The following is an 18,010-nucleotide window of genomic DNA, read 5'->3' on the forward strand; positions in this document are numbered from 1 at the left end:
CTGCCCCCCTTTCTTAGGGAGCCCGGTTCATGACAACTGCCATGTACGATGCCCGTGAAGCTATCATCCCTGGATCGGTGTATGATCGCAGCAGCCAAGGTGAGAGAACCTGGGCAGGGGGATCTCTCCTCAGTCCAAAAGAGAGGCGGCTTTTGACTCCAGAGCTGTTCCGATACCTCCATGGACTGGGTTGAAAGGCCTGGTGAAGAGAGCCTTGTGCCTGCGGCATTGCTGTTCCCTCTCCTTGCTGTCTTGGGACTGTTCCCTCTGAGCTCTTCCCCCCTCTTCCCTCAGGCCGGCCCTCCAACATGTACTTCCAAACCCACGACCAGATCGGGATGATCAGTGCCGGGCCCAGCCATGTCACCGCCATGAACATTCCCATCCCCTTCAACCTGGTGATGCCTCCCATGCCCCCACCTGGCTATTTTGGACAGGCCAATGGGCCTGCTGCCGGTAAGAGATTGCACCGCACAGACAGGCGCTCCCATGGCTTGTATGACTTCTGAAGTGCTCAGTGGCAAGGAAGGGGGTGGGGAGGGACTTTGGGGTTGCAGCTTCTTCCATCCTCCCAGCAGTGCGTGTCTGAAAAACCTCATCAGGCAGGTCTCTTGATAATAACAATAATTTTATTATTTGTACCCCTCCCATCTGGCTGAGTTGCCCCATCCATTCTGGGCAGCTTCCAACATATATAAAAACATAATAAAACATTACACATTAAAAAAACTTCCCTATACAGGGCTGCCTTCAGACATCTGCTAAAAGTCAGATAGTTATTTATCTCCTTGACATCTGATGGGAGGGCATTCCACCGGGCAGGCGCCACTACCGAGAAGGCCCTGTGCCTAGTTTCCTGTAGCTTCACTTCTCGCAGTGAGGGAACCACCAGAAGGCCCCTGGTGCTGGACCTTGGTGTCCGGACTGGACGATGGGGGTGGAGATGCTCCTCCATGTACACACCGGTGGCAGAAGCAATCCATATTGTGAGCTGATGGAAGGGCATCCTCCCTCAGTTGAGTTTACATTGAGATTTATTGCTGCTGCTTGAGGACAGCCAGGAGAATACCGTATTTTTCGCCCTATAGGACGCACGGGCCCATAGGACGCACCTAGTTTTGGAGGGGGGAAATAAAGAGGGAAAAAAATTATTTCCCCCCCCCCCCCGGCGCGGGGAAGCCCAAGCTTCTCCCAACCCCAGCCCACAGAACAGGCAGCTCTCCACAAGCCTTGGGAGACGGTTGCGACTTCCCGCCGGGCTCCCACTGCTTGCGGATATCTGCCTGCAGCCTTCAAACCAATGCTTCTCCCCGCCACCAGCCTCCAAACCAGCCTCCAAACCTCACTCTCCAGGCTTCAGCGAAAGCCTGCATTTGCCCCATAGGATGCACACACATTTCGCCTTCATTTTTGGAGGGGGAAAGGTGTGTCCTATAGGGCGAAAAATACAGTAATTGCAGGCTTCTTTAGTCGTCTTTTGGTGCTTATAAGGCCAGATACTTTAGAGCAGGTGTGTCAAAAGTCCATTTTGGGGGCCTAATCCGGCCACCGGTCGGTTTAATCTGGCCCCTGTTTATTTCCTGGGGTAAAATCCTAAAAAAACAACCATCAACAACTTCAATCCTAAAAGAAGCTCAACAACCTCAGTCCTAAAAAAAAAGCTCAATAACTTTGGTCGGCCCCCACAGCCCTTCACTTCATCAAATCTGGCCATCTTTGATAAAAGTTTGGATAACGCTTCTTTAGAGAGTTGATGTACCCAGTTGTCTGTCAACTGATTAGGTAGTGAAAGCTGAGTTTTTGGATTTGGCTGCCTGCAGAGGCAGAGCATTGCCATCATGGCTACTAGCTGTCAATAATCTCCTCCTCCATGAATTATTCCAGCCCTCTTTTAAAGCCATCCCATTTGGTGGCCATCACTAATTCCAGTGGGAGAGAGTTCCATAACTTAACTATGCACTGCATGGAGAAGTTCTTTCTTTATCAGTCTTGCTTAAATATAGTGAATTAATCCCAGTCAATTAGTTGTGATTCCTTATCAATAACTACATAGATTTTAACTTATTTTATTATTCATTCATTCAATTTATATGCCACCCTTTATCAGAAGATCCCAGGGCACATTACAGGCATACTGAAAGACAGCCTGTATTGGGATTAATTTAATACAGTGAAACGGTTTATATATTTATCGGATACAGAGGACGCTTTTTGCCCGCTTTCCAGCCTGGCTGCTCTCCCAAGGGCACCCCAGGGTCGTGCTGACTGCATGAGTGCCTTCTCTGCATTGATATTTGTTTTCTCTTGTAGGACGTGGGAACCCAAAAGGCAAGACCAGCCGTGGTGGGCGTCAGAAAAACCGCTTTGGGATCCCAGGGGCCGGTCAGTCAAACCTCCCCAACAGCCAGGCCAGCCAGGACGTGGTCTCCCAGCCATTCTCTCAGGGCCCTTTGACTCAGGGCTACATCTCCATGAGCCAGCCGTCTCAGATGAGCCAGCCAGGCTTGTCCCAGCCAGAGCTGTCGCAGGTAAAGGAACTTATTTAAGGTGCTGGTGTATTGTGTGTGCTCCTGAGTAGAGATATTTACACAGCAACACTCTGGGGGTGAATTGAGGCCAGAAAGAAATGGCCCCTTCCTTGAACTGGAGGTCAGGAGCCCTTGCCACTCTCTGCCTCACAGGTGAGTAAGAGATATGCATCCACCTGGCACTAAAATTGTATTTCTGTTTGAACTGCCTGTTTAAACTCTGAATCGTTCTGCTATTCAGTGTATTCTCTTTGGTCTTCCCTCTCTCTCTCTCCCCACTCCCACTTCAATCTCTCAACTGGAAAATAATCTCTCTTCTCCTTCCTCCCATTTTTTCTCTTCAGGATAGTTACCTTGGTGACGAGTTCAAATCTCAGATCGACGTGGCCCTGTCGCAGGACTCTACTTACCAGGGGGAACGCGCATATCAACACGGAGTGACGGGACTGTCACAATATTAGAGTGTAAGGTGCTTTTCCGATAATAAGAGTTGGGGAGAGAACAGGGGTGGCGGTCTCATCAGCACCCCTCATCTCTGCGCACACGCCACTGAACACCTGGCTCAGTCTTTTGTTGAATGGGATCTGAATGCTGTGCTAATGCCCCCACTCTCTCCAAATTATGAGCATTGGAACTGGGATTTTCCTTTCACATGTGCCCTGTTTGCCAGCAGACTGGTCTGCCTTGTTCTCTTTGTTCTTGCTGGCTATGACTGGGAGGTTTTGGCCTATCCAGATGTTGCTCTCGGGGGGGGGCTGCCTTGGGTGATGACACTTGCCCTTGATGCTTTGTTAAGATGCTGGGAAACAGTGAAATCTACTCAGCCTCTCTTTGCATTTCTTTCTTCAATTAAGGACTGGTCAGAATTCAGGGGTCTTTTGTGAAACTCCTCACTCAAGGCAGCGTAAGCTTGTGGGATTTGGTTGCCACAGGGTGTAGAGGTGGGCAGACTTGGCACCTGGAGGTCATTCCTGCCCATGAATGACCATGAGTGGCTCTTGGCCCTGATACCTGAATGTCACCCCCAGTCAGAGGCAGCAGTCCCAGATCTGGAGAACCTGCTGGAGGCAGGCATCTTCCTCCCACCTGGCTTGTGAGCTTTATCTACAGGCATCCTAGATAAAGCACAATTCAAAGTGTTGGTGCTGACCTTTAAAGCCCTAAACGGCCTTGGCTCTCTATACCTGAAGGAGCGTGTCCACCCCCATCGTTCAGCCCAGACACTGAGGTCCAGCTCCGAGGGCCTTCTGGTGGTTCCCTCGCTGCGAGAAGCCAAGTTACAGGGAACCAGGCAGAGGGCCTTCTGGGTAGTGGCGCCCGCCCTTTGGAATGCCCTCCCATCAGATGTCAAGGAAATAAACAACTATCTGAATTTTAGAAGGCATCTGAAGGCAGCTCTGTTTAGGGAAGTTTTTAAAGTTTGACGTTATGTTTTTATATGTGTTGGAAGCCACACTCAGTGGCTGGAGCAACCCAACCAGATGGGTGGGGTATAAAGAATTAAATTATTAATAATTATTATTATCCATCAGGCACCGGCGGGGAGGTGGAGAAACTCTTGCCTTAAACAAGTCTTGTATTGAGTGGTGGAGAAAAAATGGTACCTGCTGGGCCTAATAGTAGAGGCTGTTTGTAGCCACGGAATCTGCATCCTCCAAACTGCTTTGGGTTCTGCCCGCTGAGCCATTTATGTGCTCAGAGAAGCCTGTCTCACAACCCACAGCCACGGCTTGTGACAATAATGGCATTTCCCTTTTCTTTCCCTGACTTAGGTTGAAGGAGAAGAGCTAAGCTGATGTGGAGCTTAGTTCAACAGCATTTTATTCTGGGTAATAAAAATAAAATAAAATGGATACCTGTTTTCCACTGCTAAAACTGAAGCAACTCTGTGAGAGCAACAGGAGAGAGAGAGGAAGAGGGAGAGGAAGAGAGAAACCAACGGAGAGGAGAGCGAAGAGCACGCGAGCGAGAGGAAGAGAAAGAGCCCACTGCTAGCTCACTGAGACAAGGAGATTGACCAGACGGAGGTGGGAAGAGAGAGAGCAACGGAGGACCGACTGGCGCCTCGCTGGGAGGGGGAGTCAACTCGCCCCAGAAGAGCAGAGTGGTCAGCAGAGTTCCCTGTCCTCCCCCCGTCAACACACACTGAGAGAGAGAGAGAGAGATTCAGAGAGAGAGAGAGAGAAGAGCCTTGGAAGCAAGCTTCTGTTCTTGTGAGCAGGGCGGGGAGAGGAAAACCCCCATCTCAGAGTTGTTTGCGTACCCATCTCTCTTTTCCCCCTTTTAACCAGAAGTGGCATCTGTTGGCATCTTCTTAAAGGAGCAAGTGTACCATCATCATCATCATCATCACCAGCCTCGTCCACCCAAGAGGACCCCAATCCTTCCGAGCTCGTGGGAAAGCCAGCCGGCTGGTACCCTACTCTGAGATGTGTGGTTTTGCTGTCCAGGATCCAGCTTCGAACCTCACATGTGTGTGGTGTCACCCGCGTCCTGAATGGACTTAAATAAGATGGGGTGTTTCTTTTTTTCCTTTTTTTCCCCTTAAAAAGAAAAAGAGATTCTTGCAAAAGAAGCACTGGATATTTTTTTAGAAGTTTGTCTCTGAAATCTTAGTAGTGGACCTGGGCGGGGGGGAAATCCTTGTTCTGAGAAGCTTAAAAAAAAAAATATATATATATATATATATATATAAAGTTTAACGCTTAAAAATTAGAACGCCACTCTTTTTAAGATCTTTTTTCAGTGTGATTTCAGTCAATCAGCCTCTTCTTCAGGTGGAAGGGTAGCAGTGAGCGAGGAAAGCCAGCACATCCCGGCAGCGAGGCAGAAGGTGGCTCAAGTGTGTGTGTTTTTGTCTTGCTTTCAATTGGCTTCTGCCTGGGCTCTGCTCTGTGTGATGACAACAAGTGGTGGTTGTTGTTTTTCTTTTCTGTAAGACTTTCCATGCGCTTCACGAGAACAGGGAGTGGGTGCCTGTGCCCTTTTGCCCACCCCCGCCCACCCCCAAGAGGGGGGAAACAAAAAAGGACACTGCTTTTTCTCGCCTCCCACCCAAAAACAGTAGTGGAAACTGGGGATTATATTGGTTTTGAAGTAAAGACTCTTAACAAAGATACTTTCGAGGCAGGTTGGGTGGGGCGGGCAGGCTGAGAGCGGGAGGTGGCTGCGGAGAAGTGGGTCTCATTCTTGGAGCATATATCGGGGTGGGGGGTTTGTCGTTGGGGGTTTTGTGCAGCGGTGCGGCGGTGGAGTCAGTTCAACGCCAGGCATTTAAACCAATCTTGAGGCGACGTCTGGTGGGGGGGTCACAAGCCTTCGCTTGTGGGGTCCTTCAAACTACAACTGCTATGAATCCGACTGGGAAAGGGCACCCCCTTGGGGGGAGGGAAAACGCCGCCTTGCTGCACTTGTAGCAAAAAGCATTCTTTTATCTGCATCAAAAGCTTTCTAGGAAAAAAGCTGAAGTAGGATTTCCTGTTTAACCTCCTGCCCCCACCAGCCCGATGATCCATAAATGTCGCAATGCCCTTTACCTCTCTGAAACAGCTTGATCTGCCTTCTAGATGTGATTCCCCCCCCCCCCTTCTTTTAAACCGCTTGTGAATTAATTTTCCCCAGTCAAAGGGCTCTTAGCATCTGTTTAGCTTTTGTGTGTACTGAGGAACTCGAGGTTAACCTAACATGAATGTACTTAAGAGAACTCCCTGCGCTTTTTTTCTTTTTTCTTTAAAAAAAAAAGAATAGAGATTTTGGAATCTCGTTCCTCCTCTTCTCCCCCCACCCCACCAAAGAAAAAGAGCAGCCCTACCCCATCCTTCTGCAAGAAGTGTGCTTGGCCTCCTTGGTATCCATTAGACCTGACAACCTGTAGGGAGGTGGGGGGCAAGCAGGGAGGCTCAGAGGGCCTGGTACTCCAGTTCCCACCCCACTGGGTAGGCTATGTTGGCTGCGTAGGTTTTCAAAGCTAGACTTTTAAGCGCTGTTGTCTCTTTTTTGTGCAAGGCGATCTGCTGAGTAAAGATATTCCTTCCCCCCCCCCCCCCAAATCCTTCTGTGGCTGCCCGATTCCTCCCTCCCCTCCTCACATTTTGCTAGTTAGCACCTGCTTGCTTCTGCTTTGTGCTGGGTTACTTTCCCCCTCCCCTTTGTAGCAGTTAAAATGAAATCCTTTTGAGTTTTTATATAAATCCATTTAAAGAAAAAAGAAGAAAACATCAGTGCTAGCACAGTGTTTATTTTTTTTAATTATTTTTTTTCCATCTCAAGTTTGCTTTAAAATCTGTTTGTCATCAAATTAATAAAGAGCCTCTTGCATTCAGCCTCTGGGGACTTTCTTACATTTTGTAATATGATGTACAGGTTTTTTCCATATGCACTTTTTAGTTTTAGAAGCCTGAACGTTTTCCGATCCAGGTTGAACCCAATCTTATTGGGGGTTTTCCAGGGCAGTGCTGCCTAATCTGTGGCCATCCAGCTGAACTCCCATAGGATGCTGGATGTTGGAGTCTGGCCACAGTTTAGCCACCCTTCCTTACAGACTTAACTTTGTAATCTTCTTCCAAATGAACACTCAGAGACAAATAATGCACATGTGACAGAATTGCACTTGTGTTTATTGCCCAACCTGGATTTTCACTCTATGATCCCTTGGCGTGCTGGGGGTGGGTGACACATGGGTGCTGTTCTACATATTTGCAGAGTTTATATTCTGGCTTTGGGTAAATTGGAGTCCAGGAACGATTACGCTTCCTTGGGTCACATACAGTGGTACCTCGGGTTACATATGCTTCGGGTTACAGACTCTGATAACCCAGAAATAGTACCTCGGGTTAAGAACTTTGCTTCAGGATGAGAACAGAAATCGTGCTCCGGTGGCACGGCGGCAGCGGGAGGCCGCATTAGCTAAAGTGGTGCTTCAGGTTAAGAACAGTTTCAGGTTCAGAACGGACCTCCGGAACAAATTAAGTACTTAACCCGGGGTACCACTGTACTTAGATGCTTCCCTGCACGCTAGGGGGAAAAGGTTGTAGAATCTTCTGCATGATTTGTGCATCATTGATGGTACAGTCCCCCTCTGGCATGTTGTAGGCTTTTTTTACCTTCCTAGGGAACTTTCCCCTTTGTTTTAATGACAGCTAAGATTCTCTAGAAGTGGACATTGGCACGTAAGATCCCTCCTGCATGCCACAAAAGGCCCATCTCAGCTGGTGGCAGATCAGATGTCCTTGGCAAAACTTGGTATAAGATTGCTCACGGCTGAGCATCTATAAAGAGTGTTGACAACTTCTTCATAAAGTTGTCTCGCTTTTAAAAAAGGGAAAACCTTTTGAACTTTCCATTGATGCAAAACAGATGAAGCTGGTAAACAGCCACCACCCTGGAGGTAGAATTAACCTGTGCCTCCGTGGATAGCTGAGAGTCCAAAATGACTCCCAGGCTGCACACCTGGTTCTTCTGGAGCACAGTGAGCCCACGAAGGACCCATACCCACCTTCCCCTGTCCACCAGAATCAGTACTTCTGTCTTCAACCTTCAGAATTCAACCTCAAGCTGTTTACCGCCATCCATTGTCCAGTCTACCTCGGTACAGTCTACACAGACTGGCAATCTCATCAGGGATTTCTGGACAGGAAGCCTACCTGATGCTGCTGCCAAGCAGGTACTCCACCCATGAAAGTACATGGCACCTTCAGCTCCTGCAGAGGAAGGGTGTAAGGTAAAGGCACCCCTGCCCGTACGAGCCAGTCGTGTCCGACTCTAGGGTTGTGCGCTCATCTCACTTAAGAGGCCGGGAGCCAGCGCTGTCCGCAGACACTTCCGGGTCACGTGGCTAGCGTGACGAAGCTGCTCTGGCGAGCCAGCACCAGCGCAGCACACAGAAACGCCGTTTACCTTTCCGCTATAAAGCAGTACCTATTTATCTACTTGCACTTAGGGGTGCTTTCGAACTGCTAGGTGGGCAGGGGCTGGGACCGAAAGACAGGAGCTCAACCCGCCGCGGGGATTCGAACCGCCGACCATACGATTGGCAAGTCCTAGGCACTGAGGTTTTACCCACAGCGCCACCCGCGTCCCCTGTATGATAATACAGGGTGAGTCTTTTAAAAGAGGCCCCGTGGAACATATGTACTCTGTATCCATGGGGCCTCTCTTAAAGGACTCACCTTGTATTAAAAAATACAGATTATTGTATCCAAAATAGGATGCCCTCCAATCCCTTAAAACCCCGATGGTTCCCATGCAAAACTAGGCAAGCCTAATTAACCAGTGTTGTGTAGTGGCTAGAGTGTTTGCATCGGAACTAGAGCAGGGTTTGAATCCTCTCTCTGCCATAAAATCTCATTGGGTGACCTTGGGAGCCAGTCGCCCTCTCTCAGCCTAAGCTACCTCCAAGGATGTGGGGATTAAATGAAGCAGGCAGAACCATGTGTGCCACCTTGAGCTCCTTTGAGGAAAAGGCAGTGGATAAATGTAACAAATGATTAATAAATTAATTACATAGAAATGTAGAGTTGGAAAGGACCCCAAGGCAGTGCTTGAAATTAGCCAGGTGCCAGGCAGTTTGCACTTGGCTATTGGCCACTGACCAAGTGAAGATGCCCAGGTGTCAGGATGGCGCCTGACGTCTCCACCACCTGGAGGTGCCTGCCTGGGGATCCTTGGATCTGGACTGTTCACACACTAATACCCCATCCTGTAGAATCTATTTTATCTGCACAGTCAGAATGAATTTCAAGAACCAAAACGCTTTTTCTGTGCAGCCTGAGCAGGAGCAGGGAACGATAGTTAATTGTCGCTTGTCTTCGCTTACCTCACCTCACTGCCCTGCTCACAGTTGTGTAGAATATTCCTGCGTCACCACTGTGAAAAAAGGGTCAGAATAGGCCAGTGTATATGTAGACTGTCTCTGGATGAAGTGACTTTTCTTTCAGTTCTCAAAGCTCTTAACCTCACTCAAGGTAGTCATCTGAACTAGCCAGATGTTTAACTGAGAATTCATCAGTCACTCCATCCTTTGAAAAATAAGGCTTTAGAACTGTCTTGCCCCCAAACAGCAACTGGATGTTTCATTTTGTGACTAACCTTGGTTTAAGGAACCATTTGGCACCTGGCTTATATATATGAGTGTCTAACACTGCCCAAGCGTCATCTAGTTCAACTCTGCAATGTGATAAGTTACCAAAATAGCCTTCAGATGTGCTGGGGTTTCCTGTGACATTCCAGATATTGGGGCACCAGCTCCCGTCAACCACATTCGACATACATTTAAAGTGCTCTACAAACTATCATGGACGCGGGTGGCGCTGTGGGTTAAACCACAGAGCCTACGACTTGCCGATCAGAAGTTCGGCGGTTTGAATCCCCGCGATGGGGTGAGCTCCCGTTGCTCTGTCCCTGCTCCTGCCAACCTAGCAGTTCGAAAGCACCTCAAAGTGCAAGTAGATAAATAGGTACCGCTCCGGCGGGAAGGTAAACAGTGTTTCCATGCGCTGCTCTGGTTCGCCAGAAGCGGCTTAGTCATGCTGGCCACATGACCCAGAAGCTGAACGCTGGCTCCCTCGGCCAGTAAAGCGAGATGAGCGCCGCAACCCCAGTCATCCGTGACTGGACCTAATGGTCAGGGGTCCCTTTACCTTTACTATAAACTATCGGATTTCCCCAAATAATTCTGGGAACTGTAGTTTGCTTAAGAATACTGAGAGTTGTTGGGAGACCTCATCTATTGCCCTCCCCTATATCATATATGGGTATGATGACACTGGAATGGCTCAATCAGAGCATAAGACTCACAATCTCAGGGTTGTGGGTTCAAGCCCCATGTTGGGCAAAAGATTCCTGCATTTTCAGTGGGTTGGACTAGATGACCCTTGGGGTCCTTCCCAACACTACAGTTTTATGATTCTGTGTGAAGGTGGCCAAATGCCAGCAGTGATGGGAATTGCAGTCCAGGCCACAAGTCCCCCACCCCTAACCTAGAAGGTGGTTCCCCCATTAAGATAGCTCTCTCCCCACCTGCTACTTCAGTAACCTTCAGCCAGCAAGCTAGCGTTTGTTCTCCAGGTGGAAACTGACCAAAATCACATAGGCATGCAGCCTTTGTTGTTGTTGTTGTATATCACTCTCCATTTGCAGCTCTTAACCCCCATTGATTAAAGGGACCCCAATCATCACCTTTTGTTCTGCTTTAATGACAAATTGCAATTACCTTTTAAAAAGCCTTCACCAAAACCACACCGGCAAAAAATGAAGACCCCCCCCAACCCCCATGAAGCTATTAATACATTTCTTTTTAAAAATACCCAACAACTTCAGATTTCTTCATGTCGTTCACTATTAGAATTAAAACTTTTACAATAGTTCCACCCTAGGAAAACAATCTGGAAGCGATTAGGTAGTGTTAAAAACCCATGTGCAGTCTTTGCTTTGGTGCAGAAAATAAAATACAACTCTGTTTAAGCGAGCGCTGTTTCCTAAAGCCCAAGGGGCCATGAATGCAGGATAATCTGGTTCTCGATGCAGAGCTCCAGCAGGGAGAGGCTGGCCAATGCCACTCTGCGCGAGTGCCCCACCGCAACAAAGCCACGCCAGGGAACACCCCACCCCCTTTACCGGCACCCGCACTCGTCCACCACCATGTCCTCATAGTGCCTCAGCACAACGTTGTCGTCGTTGTCGTAATACAAGATGGAGATGGGCGAGAGGCGGACAGGGACGCAGCAGGGCTGGGGGGTCCCTTCGGGGTCGAGGGAGTGCACCACTGTCTGCAGAATGGCGTGGTTGGTGCTGTTGAGATCCTCGGCCAGTGGGAAGGGGCACTCGCCCAGGCAGTAGTTCGCCAGGTAACCCTGGGGGGCGATGATCCAGTCTTCCCAGCCAACGTCGCGGAAGCTGATGTACAGCCGTCGCGGCTTGCAGACATTGCTGGCGGCCGTCGGGACGTAGTAGGTGCTCCGCCGCTTCCGGGTTCTCCCACACTGTCCGTGCGCCAGGGAGACCACAAGGAGGGAGGTGTCGAGGAAGGAATCTGCACCAGAGCACAGCTTCCCCCCGGCGATTTCAAGCACCAAGCCCAGGTTCCGGGCAGGGGTTTGCCACACCTTTGCTGCCTCGGTCAGGTTGAAGACGAAGGACTTGTGGAGATGGATGAAGCTTTGCTCCACCAAGAGCTTCCGGCTGTAGGCGTGCGAGGACATCCCTCGCAGAGCTGCCTGGGAGGCCTGGTACAAGCTCAGCTCCAAAGGGTGGCCCGGACTGGCGACCTGGTACTGGTTGTGGCGGAAACGGATCTGCAGCTGCGCCATCGTCACCTGCTCCCCTTTGTCTAGGGTGGAGAAATTGAAGTACAGCCGCTTCTGGAGGCACAGCCAACTCCGTGGCTTGTCGCTGTGGATGAATTGGCCTAGGAGAGGAGGAACAACGCTGAGGCAAGGACCAGCCTGGCAAGAGTGAGCGAGCAGTAAATCACACGGTGCACTCCTTATTAGCAAAAACAGGATCTCCACAGGAGTATTAGGCCTAATGAGCACAGCAACCCATTCCTGGTGGTTGTACTCCATGAAAATCAGTTGTTGAGACCGAAAGGTCCCTCCTCCCCACAGCTGTCTCCAGGGTTTTCCTCAAACAATCTGAGACTGGGCCTGCGCGCAGCCAACCTCTCCTCCACCCTTTTCATGCCTCTCCTGGTTCTGGGAGACCAGCAGGAAGGGGAGATGGTCGCAGCAGGAGGGGGAGACCCCTGTGGCCCTTCCCCTCTCTGCCTCCTGGCCTCCCTCCTCTCCTGCTTCAGCTTCTGCCTCTGAGTCTGGACTGCTCTCTGCCACAGACTCTCCCAGCCCACTAAGCCCTGTCCTCTTCCGACAACATCTGTTCCCAGTCTTCTCCCTCTGTCAGCTCAACATTGTCCCACCACCACTAGGGTTGCTATGTCTTGAAGAACACAAAAGAGGTCAGCCTGAGCTGGTGCAGGGGCTGCAGCCACTGTGCCCACGTACCTCTTTCCCCAGCTTGGGCTGGCAGCGGCTGCCACCTGCACAACAGCCCAAGCAGAGGCAGGACCCCAGCTCCTACCTGATCTTTGCTGCAACAGCCTCACTCCGCCATGGCGCTTCTGCTTTTGGGTCACAGCGCCCTCCCAAACATGTGTGTGCACCCCCCAAACCCCTTCTGAAAATAACTAAAAAACCCTAAACCGGTCTTGAAAGACCTACATTGGCTCCCAGTACGTTTCCGAGCACAATTCAAAGTGTTGGTGCTGACCTTTAAAGCCCTAAACGGCCTTGGCCCTGTATACCTGAAGGAGCGTCTCCATCCCCATCGTTCTGCCCGGACACTGAGGTCCAGCGCCGAGGGCCTTCTGGCGGTTCCCTCACTGCGAGAAGTGAGGTTACAGGGAACCAGGCAGAGGGCCTTCTCGGTAGTGGCGCCCGCCCTGTGGAACGCCCTCCCATCAGATGTCAAAGCGATAAACATGTACCTGACATTCAGAAGACATCTGAAGGCAGCCCTGTTCAGGGAAGTTTTTAATATGTGACATTTTAGTGTATCTTTCATCTTTGTTGGAAGCCACCCAGAGTGGCTGGGGAAACCCAGCCAGATGGGCGGGGTACAAATAATAAATTATTATTATTATTATTATTATTATTATTATTATTATTAACCAGACATTTCCCTTGAAATGTAAAAATTAGCCCGGGGGGACATGTTGACCCCCCCAAAAGAGGACATATCTGGGTTTTCCCAGACATATAACCACCCCTCCCTGGGCTCTGAACCTTTTCCCCTTGAGGGTCCCCCAGCCGGTTCCTCCCACCATTCCTCTGTGTCCAGCCAGTCCCTGACACAGCCCTATTGCATGGCGCTCGGAGAGCCACTGTGGTGTCGTGGTTAGAGCATCAGACTAGGACCTCAGAGACAGCAAGGTTCAAATTCCCCTTTGGCCTTAAAGCTTCCTGAGTGTGGCCTTGAAGGCCACCGGTCTCTCCTAGCCTAACCCACCTCCCTGGGTGGTTGTGGGGGATTAAATGAGGAGGGGGGGAAAGGCAGGGATATATAAGGCATTAAATAAAAATAAACAAATACCGCCCATGTGGGTTTCTAAGCCCAAGTGGGTTTGATACTAAGAGTTTCAAAACCCATTTCACTGTATATATTGGTGTTCAGACACATGGCTGCCTCCCTCCCACCTTGGATAGCCGGCCTCTGGGCTAGATGGTCCATTGGCCTGATCCTGCAGGCTCTTCAGATGTTCTGATGTGCCTGTTCACACCAAGAAACATCTGTGGCACCCAAGTGAGCAGAGCCAAGCATCCAAAGCTATCTTTAAGAGCAGTTGAGTTCACAGGCATTGCGAAGGCCCATTATCGCCCGGCTGTGAGAAGTCTCACCAAGGTATAGAAATGGAGGAAGAGGCCAAGGCTCTGGTTTCCTCAGTGGATGGAGGAAAGGAGGTGAGAAGAGCAGGCCTTCAAGGCATCTGGTCACAGAGAAGCTTCTGCTAAAGATGGTCAAATGCTGGCGGGGAAGAAGGATTTCCCAGCCACCAGCAAAGCCCTTTTTATTTTTGCATACAAGCGACCTGCAAAGTTGGAGCAGTTTTCCTTCAGTAAGACTGGGGGACAGGACGGACCATTTCAGCTTTGCAGTTTATCATGCCTGACTTCTTATATATATATACTATAAATGTATGTGTTTAAATCAGGCTTGCATTTTATGAATAAGCACATAAACACACACAGAGAACAGTAAATGAACACACAAGAAAATATTAGTTTATCAACAAGTTAAGCTATTTAAAAGACAGAGATTAATTGATTAGGCAGTCAATAAAGTAACAAATTAGGAAGGGGGAATGGTTAAGAGGAAACAAAGGGTTAAATCCAATATGAGTTGCACTGATAATTGAAATTAATGGGCATGATTAACCTAAGCTCGCTGAGCTGCATAGATTTGCTCTGAGTAGAACTTAATAGAGCCTATTAGCATGTCTATTGCTCTACTCTGAGTAGAACTTGTGGCAACCCCCAGGCCACTATCCCATAAGAAAATTTACTTGGAAGTAAGCTCAACTGGGCCCAGGGGTATTTAATCCTTTGTATGTCTACTCATAAGTAAGCTCCGCTGAGTTCAGCTGGACTTCCAAGTTAAGTTTGTGTAGGATTCCAACTAGCCTCATACGCAAAATACGCACCAAAATACGCAAAGATCACTTTGAAGGCTATCAGATTTGTAAGGGAATAAGCTTTTCATGGACTCTAGCACACTTTCATATTAGGCATGAGGTGAAATCTAAGTTGGCAGGTATTGTGTGTGTGTAAAATAAAGGAGAAAATTGGAAGGTGGAATAGTGGAGAAAAATTAATCAGTGATAAACTGGATATTAAATACAGTCCTTGATAGTCTGCAGATCATAACTCAGTGGGTGGATCATGAGACTCTTCATATTAGGGTTATTGGGCAAGAAGATTTGGGGTTCAGGATGACCTTAACAGATTGGACAACTGGGCCCAAACTAGCAAAATGAATTTCAAAAGGGACAAGTGTCAGGTTCTGCACTTAGGCAGGAAGACCCAGCTGCACAAATATAAGATGGGGGAAACCCAGCTTACTAGCAGGACATGGGGAAAGGATCTCTGGGTCTAGGTGGACCACAAGCTGAACATGAGTCCACTGGGTGATGCAGCAGCAGCAGCAACAACAAAAATAATGCTATTCAAGGCTGCATCAACAGCAGTCTAATGTCCTGGTAAAGGGAAGTAAAAGTACTGCTCTGTTCTGCCTTGGTCAGACCACACCTGGAATCCTGTGTCCAGTTCTGGGCACCACAATTTACGAATGATATTGACAAGATGGAATATGTGCAGAGGAGGGCAACCAAGATGATCCAGGGTCTGGAAACCAAGCCTGATGAGGAATGGTTGAGGGAGTTGGGGAGGTTTAGCCTGGCGAACAGGAGACAGCCATCTTCCAATATCTCAAGGGCTGTCACATGGAAGCGGCCATCCGTTTTGATGGTCATCTGTCATGGACTCTTTAGTTGAGATTCCTGCATTGCAGGGGGTTGAGCTACATGACCTTTGGGGTCCCTTCCATCTCCATGATGCTATGAACACTTATAATGCAGTGATCATCCTTTATCCCGATTTAGCCCACAAATCAGGACATCAAACTTCCAGCCCATTACAAGTGTTAATACAACCATCTCAAGAATCCTGGGCTAAAAATGTGATGCCATTACCTGTGGGGTTGAGAGAGATAAAGGACAATGATCAAAGGCGTTTGTAATGCGGGGGGGGGGGGGAGGAGTAATCTCTCTTTATTTTAAGGTTGTGCTTATGAAACTGAACATATAGTGAACAGCTGGCTATTGCTTTCTTATGAGTCTTTATTTATAATATTGCCCAATCCACACTCACGCTAATTTATTTAACTTTCTTTGTTAATCACTTTCCACACAGGGGTCTGAAGGTGATGTACAGAATGCAGTAAAAATTCCTTTTTTAAAAAATCCCCGGAGGGGAAATAAGGACAGGGAATAACTGTGGATATATCACAGAGGAATGATCAGCTGCGATGTTCTTATTGTGATTTCATAGAATCCTAGAACTGTAGGGCAGGAAGGGATCCTGAGGATCATCTAGTCCAACCCCTTGAGTCAAGCCTGAGACAAAGTGCAGCTTTTATAATAATTGCAGACTACTTTCAACACCTCTGGCCTGATGAGGAGTTATTTAAAAAGCAACAACCCTAAATCAATCAAAACCAAGTTTGTTTTTGTCCTGGACTTGGGACTATGCTCTCTGGTGAACTAAGTTCTACTCAGAATAGACCCAATGAGCCTCGGTTAGCCATGCCCAATAATTTCAACGTGTCTACTCTGAGTAGGACTGACATTGCTTTTATTCCCCAAACTGGTCTGATTTTACGAATTTTAGGAGAATTTAGGGGATGCAGAATCCATTTCTGGTTTTATTGGGTGAAGAAAAGCAAGCTATAAAATGACCTCAGTGGGACTTGCTTCTGAGTAGACCTGTGCAGGATTGCACCTCTTCTAACCTCAGGGAGAAAATCATGGCCATCTCAAACCAGAAAACCCACCAATCAAACAGAGCTCCCAAAACCTTTGCAACAACGTACCTTGGTCTGGGAAGACTCGGATGATATTTCCAGGGACCCTGAATTCTTCCACCCAGCAAGGCGCCCTCCCTTCCTCGGAGGCTGGAGGCCGGCCGGCTCTCTTGTGGAACATCTTCCAGAGCAGATGGGGCACGGGAGGGGGAGATCTGGGGCTGGGCCTGGTCGTGAGCCCCAGAGATTTCAACACCAAACTTTCCTGCCTTTGCAAATGCATCCCTCCCACCAGCAAGACCCAGAGCATCCCAGCTGCTCCCAGAATCAGTTGGAAAGAGTGCGAATGCGCCATCCTATTCTAGTCTCTTTTTTGGAGACGCCTGGCTTTGCAGAGCCCCCTTGGCTGGCGATGGGGAGAACTGGGGCAAGAACAGGGGTCTGAATCCTTGCTTTTGGGGGTGGGGAGCGGAGGAAGAGGCAGCTGATGGGGGCTGATTGGCTAATGGGGGCCCTTTGATCTTTGGGCAGCTGGCCAGGGGCCGAGGGGGCTTCTGGGTCCGGGTGATGGGCGCATCTGGTTAACCCTTCCCCGCCCAGGGCAAACCAGGTGAGTTCAGTCCTGGGTGCGCGAAAGAGTTTTGCTGCTTTTATTCTACCCAATTTATCCTCCATATATGGATGCAGTTGTTTTTAAAGATTCACAACACCCCTGCGAGGTGGGCTAGCTTGAGAGACCCCAGGTGATTGCACAGGATCATAGAATTGTAGAGTTGGAAGGAACCTGAGGGTCATCTAGTCCAACCCCATGACTGATGGCTGCCCAACCAATGGAGGGATTTCCCCCCCCCAAATCCCCCCCTGTAGTCATGGAGGGGGCTTTTGGTGTTTTTTGTTTCAGTGTGCTTACCTATAATCTTTAATGTTTTGTAAGGTATCCTGGAAACCCACTGAAAGGTGGAGAGAGGCAGTGTGGTGTAGTGGTTAGAGTGACAGGCTGGGGCCTGGGAGAGACCAGGGTTGGAACCCCCCACTCCGCCATGAAGCTCACTGGGTGACCCGGTCCTACCTCACAGGGTTGTGTGGGGATTAAAGGAATGTGGGGAGGGGAGAGACCCCTGTGTCACCTTGAGCAAAAAAACTGGAATATAAATGCAATAAATTAATAGTGACAAATCAAATTGTTATCAGCCTATTATCTTGCAACCTTGGTTCTCCTTTCCAGTTAAGATGCAGCTCTCTCCCCATAGCTCTCAACTTTCAGACTTGAAAATAAGGGATCAGCAGCCTCACCTGTCCCAGGGACAGTCTCTGGGATATCTAACAATCCGGGATAGCAGCAGGAAACGGCGCTGGAATAAGGGAATTTCCCGCAAAAAAAACAGCTATGTCTCTCCCCCATCTTGTCCCCTTTT

At 49.0% G+C, this 18,010-nt stretch overlaps 2 protein-coding genes across 5 annotated transcripts in view; one reads left to right on the plus strand and one right to left on the minus strand.

The window, feature by feature from the left end:
* Positions 1 to 6,849, plus strand: part of UPF1 (UPF1 RNA helicase and ATPase) — a 31,488-nt gene extending 24,639 nt beyond the window's left edge. For 3 of the 4 annotated variants that reach the window (XM_077921889.1, XM_028713271.2, XM_077921892.1), the window contains exons 20-24: positions 18 to 99; positions 295 to 456; positions 2,311 to 2,528; positions 2,873 to 2,992; positions 4,301 to 6,849. In XM_077921889.1, the coding sequence (XP_077778015.1) occupies positions 18 to 99; positions 295 to 456; positions 2,311 to 2,528; positions 2,873 to 2,989 (579 nt within the window). In that variant the 3' untranslated portion in view covers positions 2,990 to 2,992; positions 4,301 to 6,849. Of the gene's footprint in view, positions 1 to 17; positions 100 to 294; positions 457 to 2,310; positions 2,529 to 2,872; positions 2,998 to 4,300 lie in introns of all 4 variants that reach the window. The other variant, XM_077921890.1, reaches the window with a different exon arrangement.
* On the minus strand, positions 6,262 to 18,004 carry GDF1 (growth differentiation factor 1). Its single transcript, XM_028713888.2, has 2 exons — positions 16,665 to 18,004; positions 6,262 to 11,931 (listed from the first exon to the last, which is right to left on the minus strand). Exons 1-2 carry the CDS (start codon positions 16,948 to 16,950, stop codon positions 11,138 to 11,140), a joined length of 1,080 nt encoding a protein of 359 aa, XP_028569721.1. The 5' UTR covers positions 16,951 to 18,004; the 3' UTR covers positions 6,262 to 11,137.
* Positions 18,005 to 18,010: the final 6 nt, after the last annotated feature.

This window comes from Podarcis muralis, chromosome 18 (genome assembly GCF_964188315.1).
Source record: "Podarcis muralis chromosome 18, rPodMur119.hap1.1, whole genome shotgun sequence".
Lineage (NCBI taxonomy): Eukaryota > Metazoa > Chordata > Lepidosauria > Squamata > Lacertidae > Podarcis > Podarcis muralis.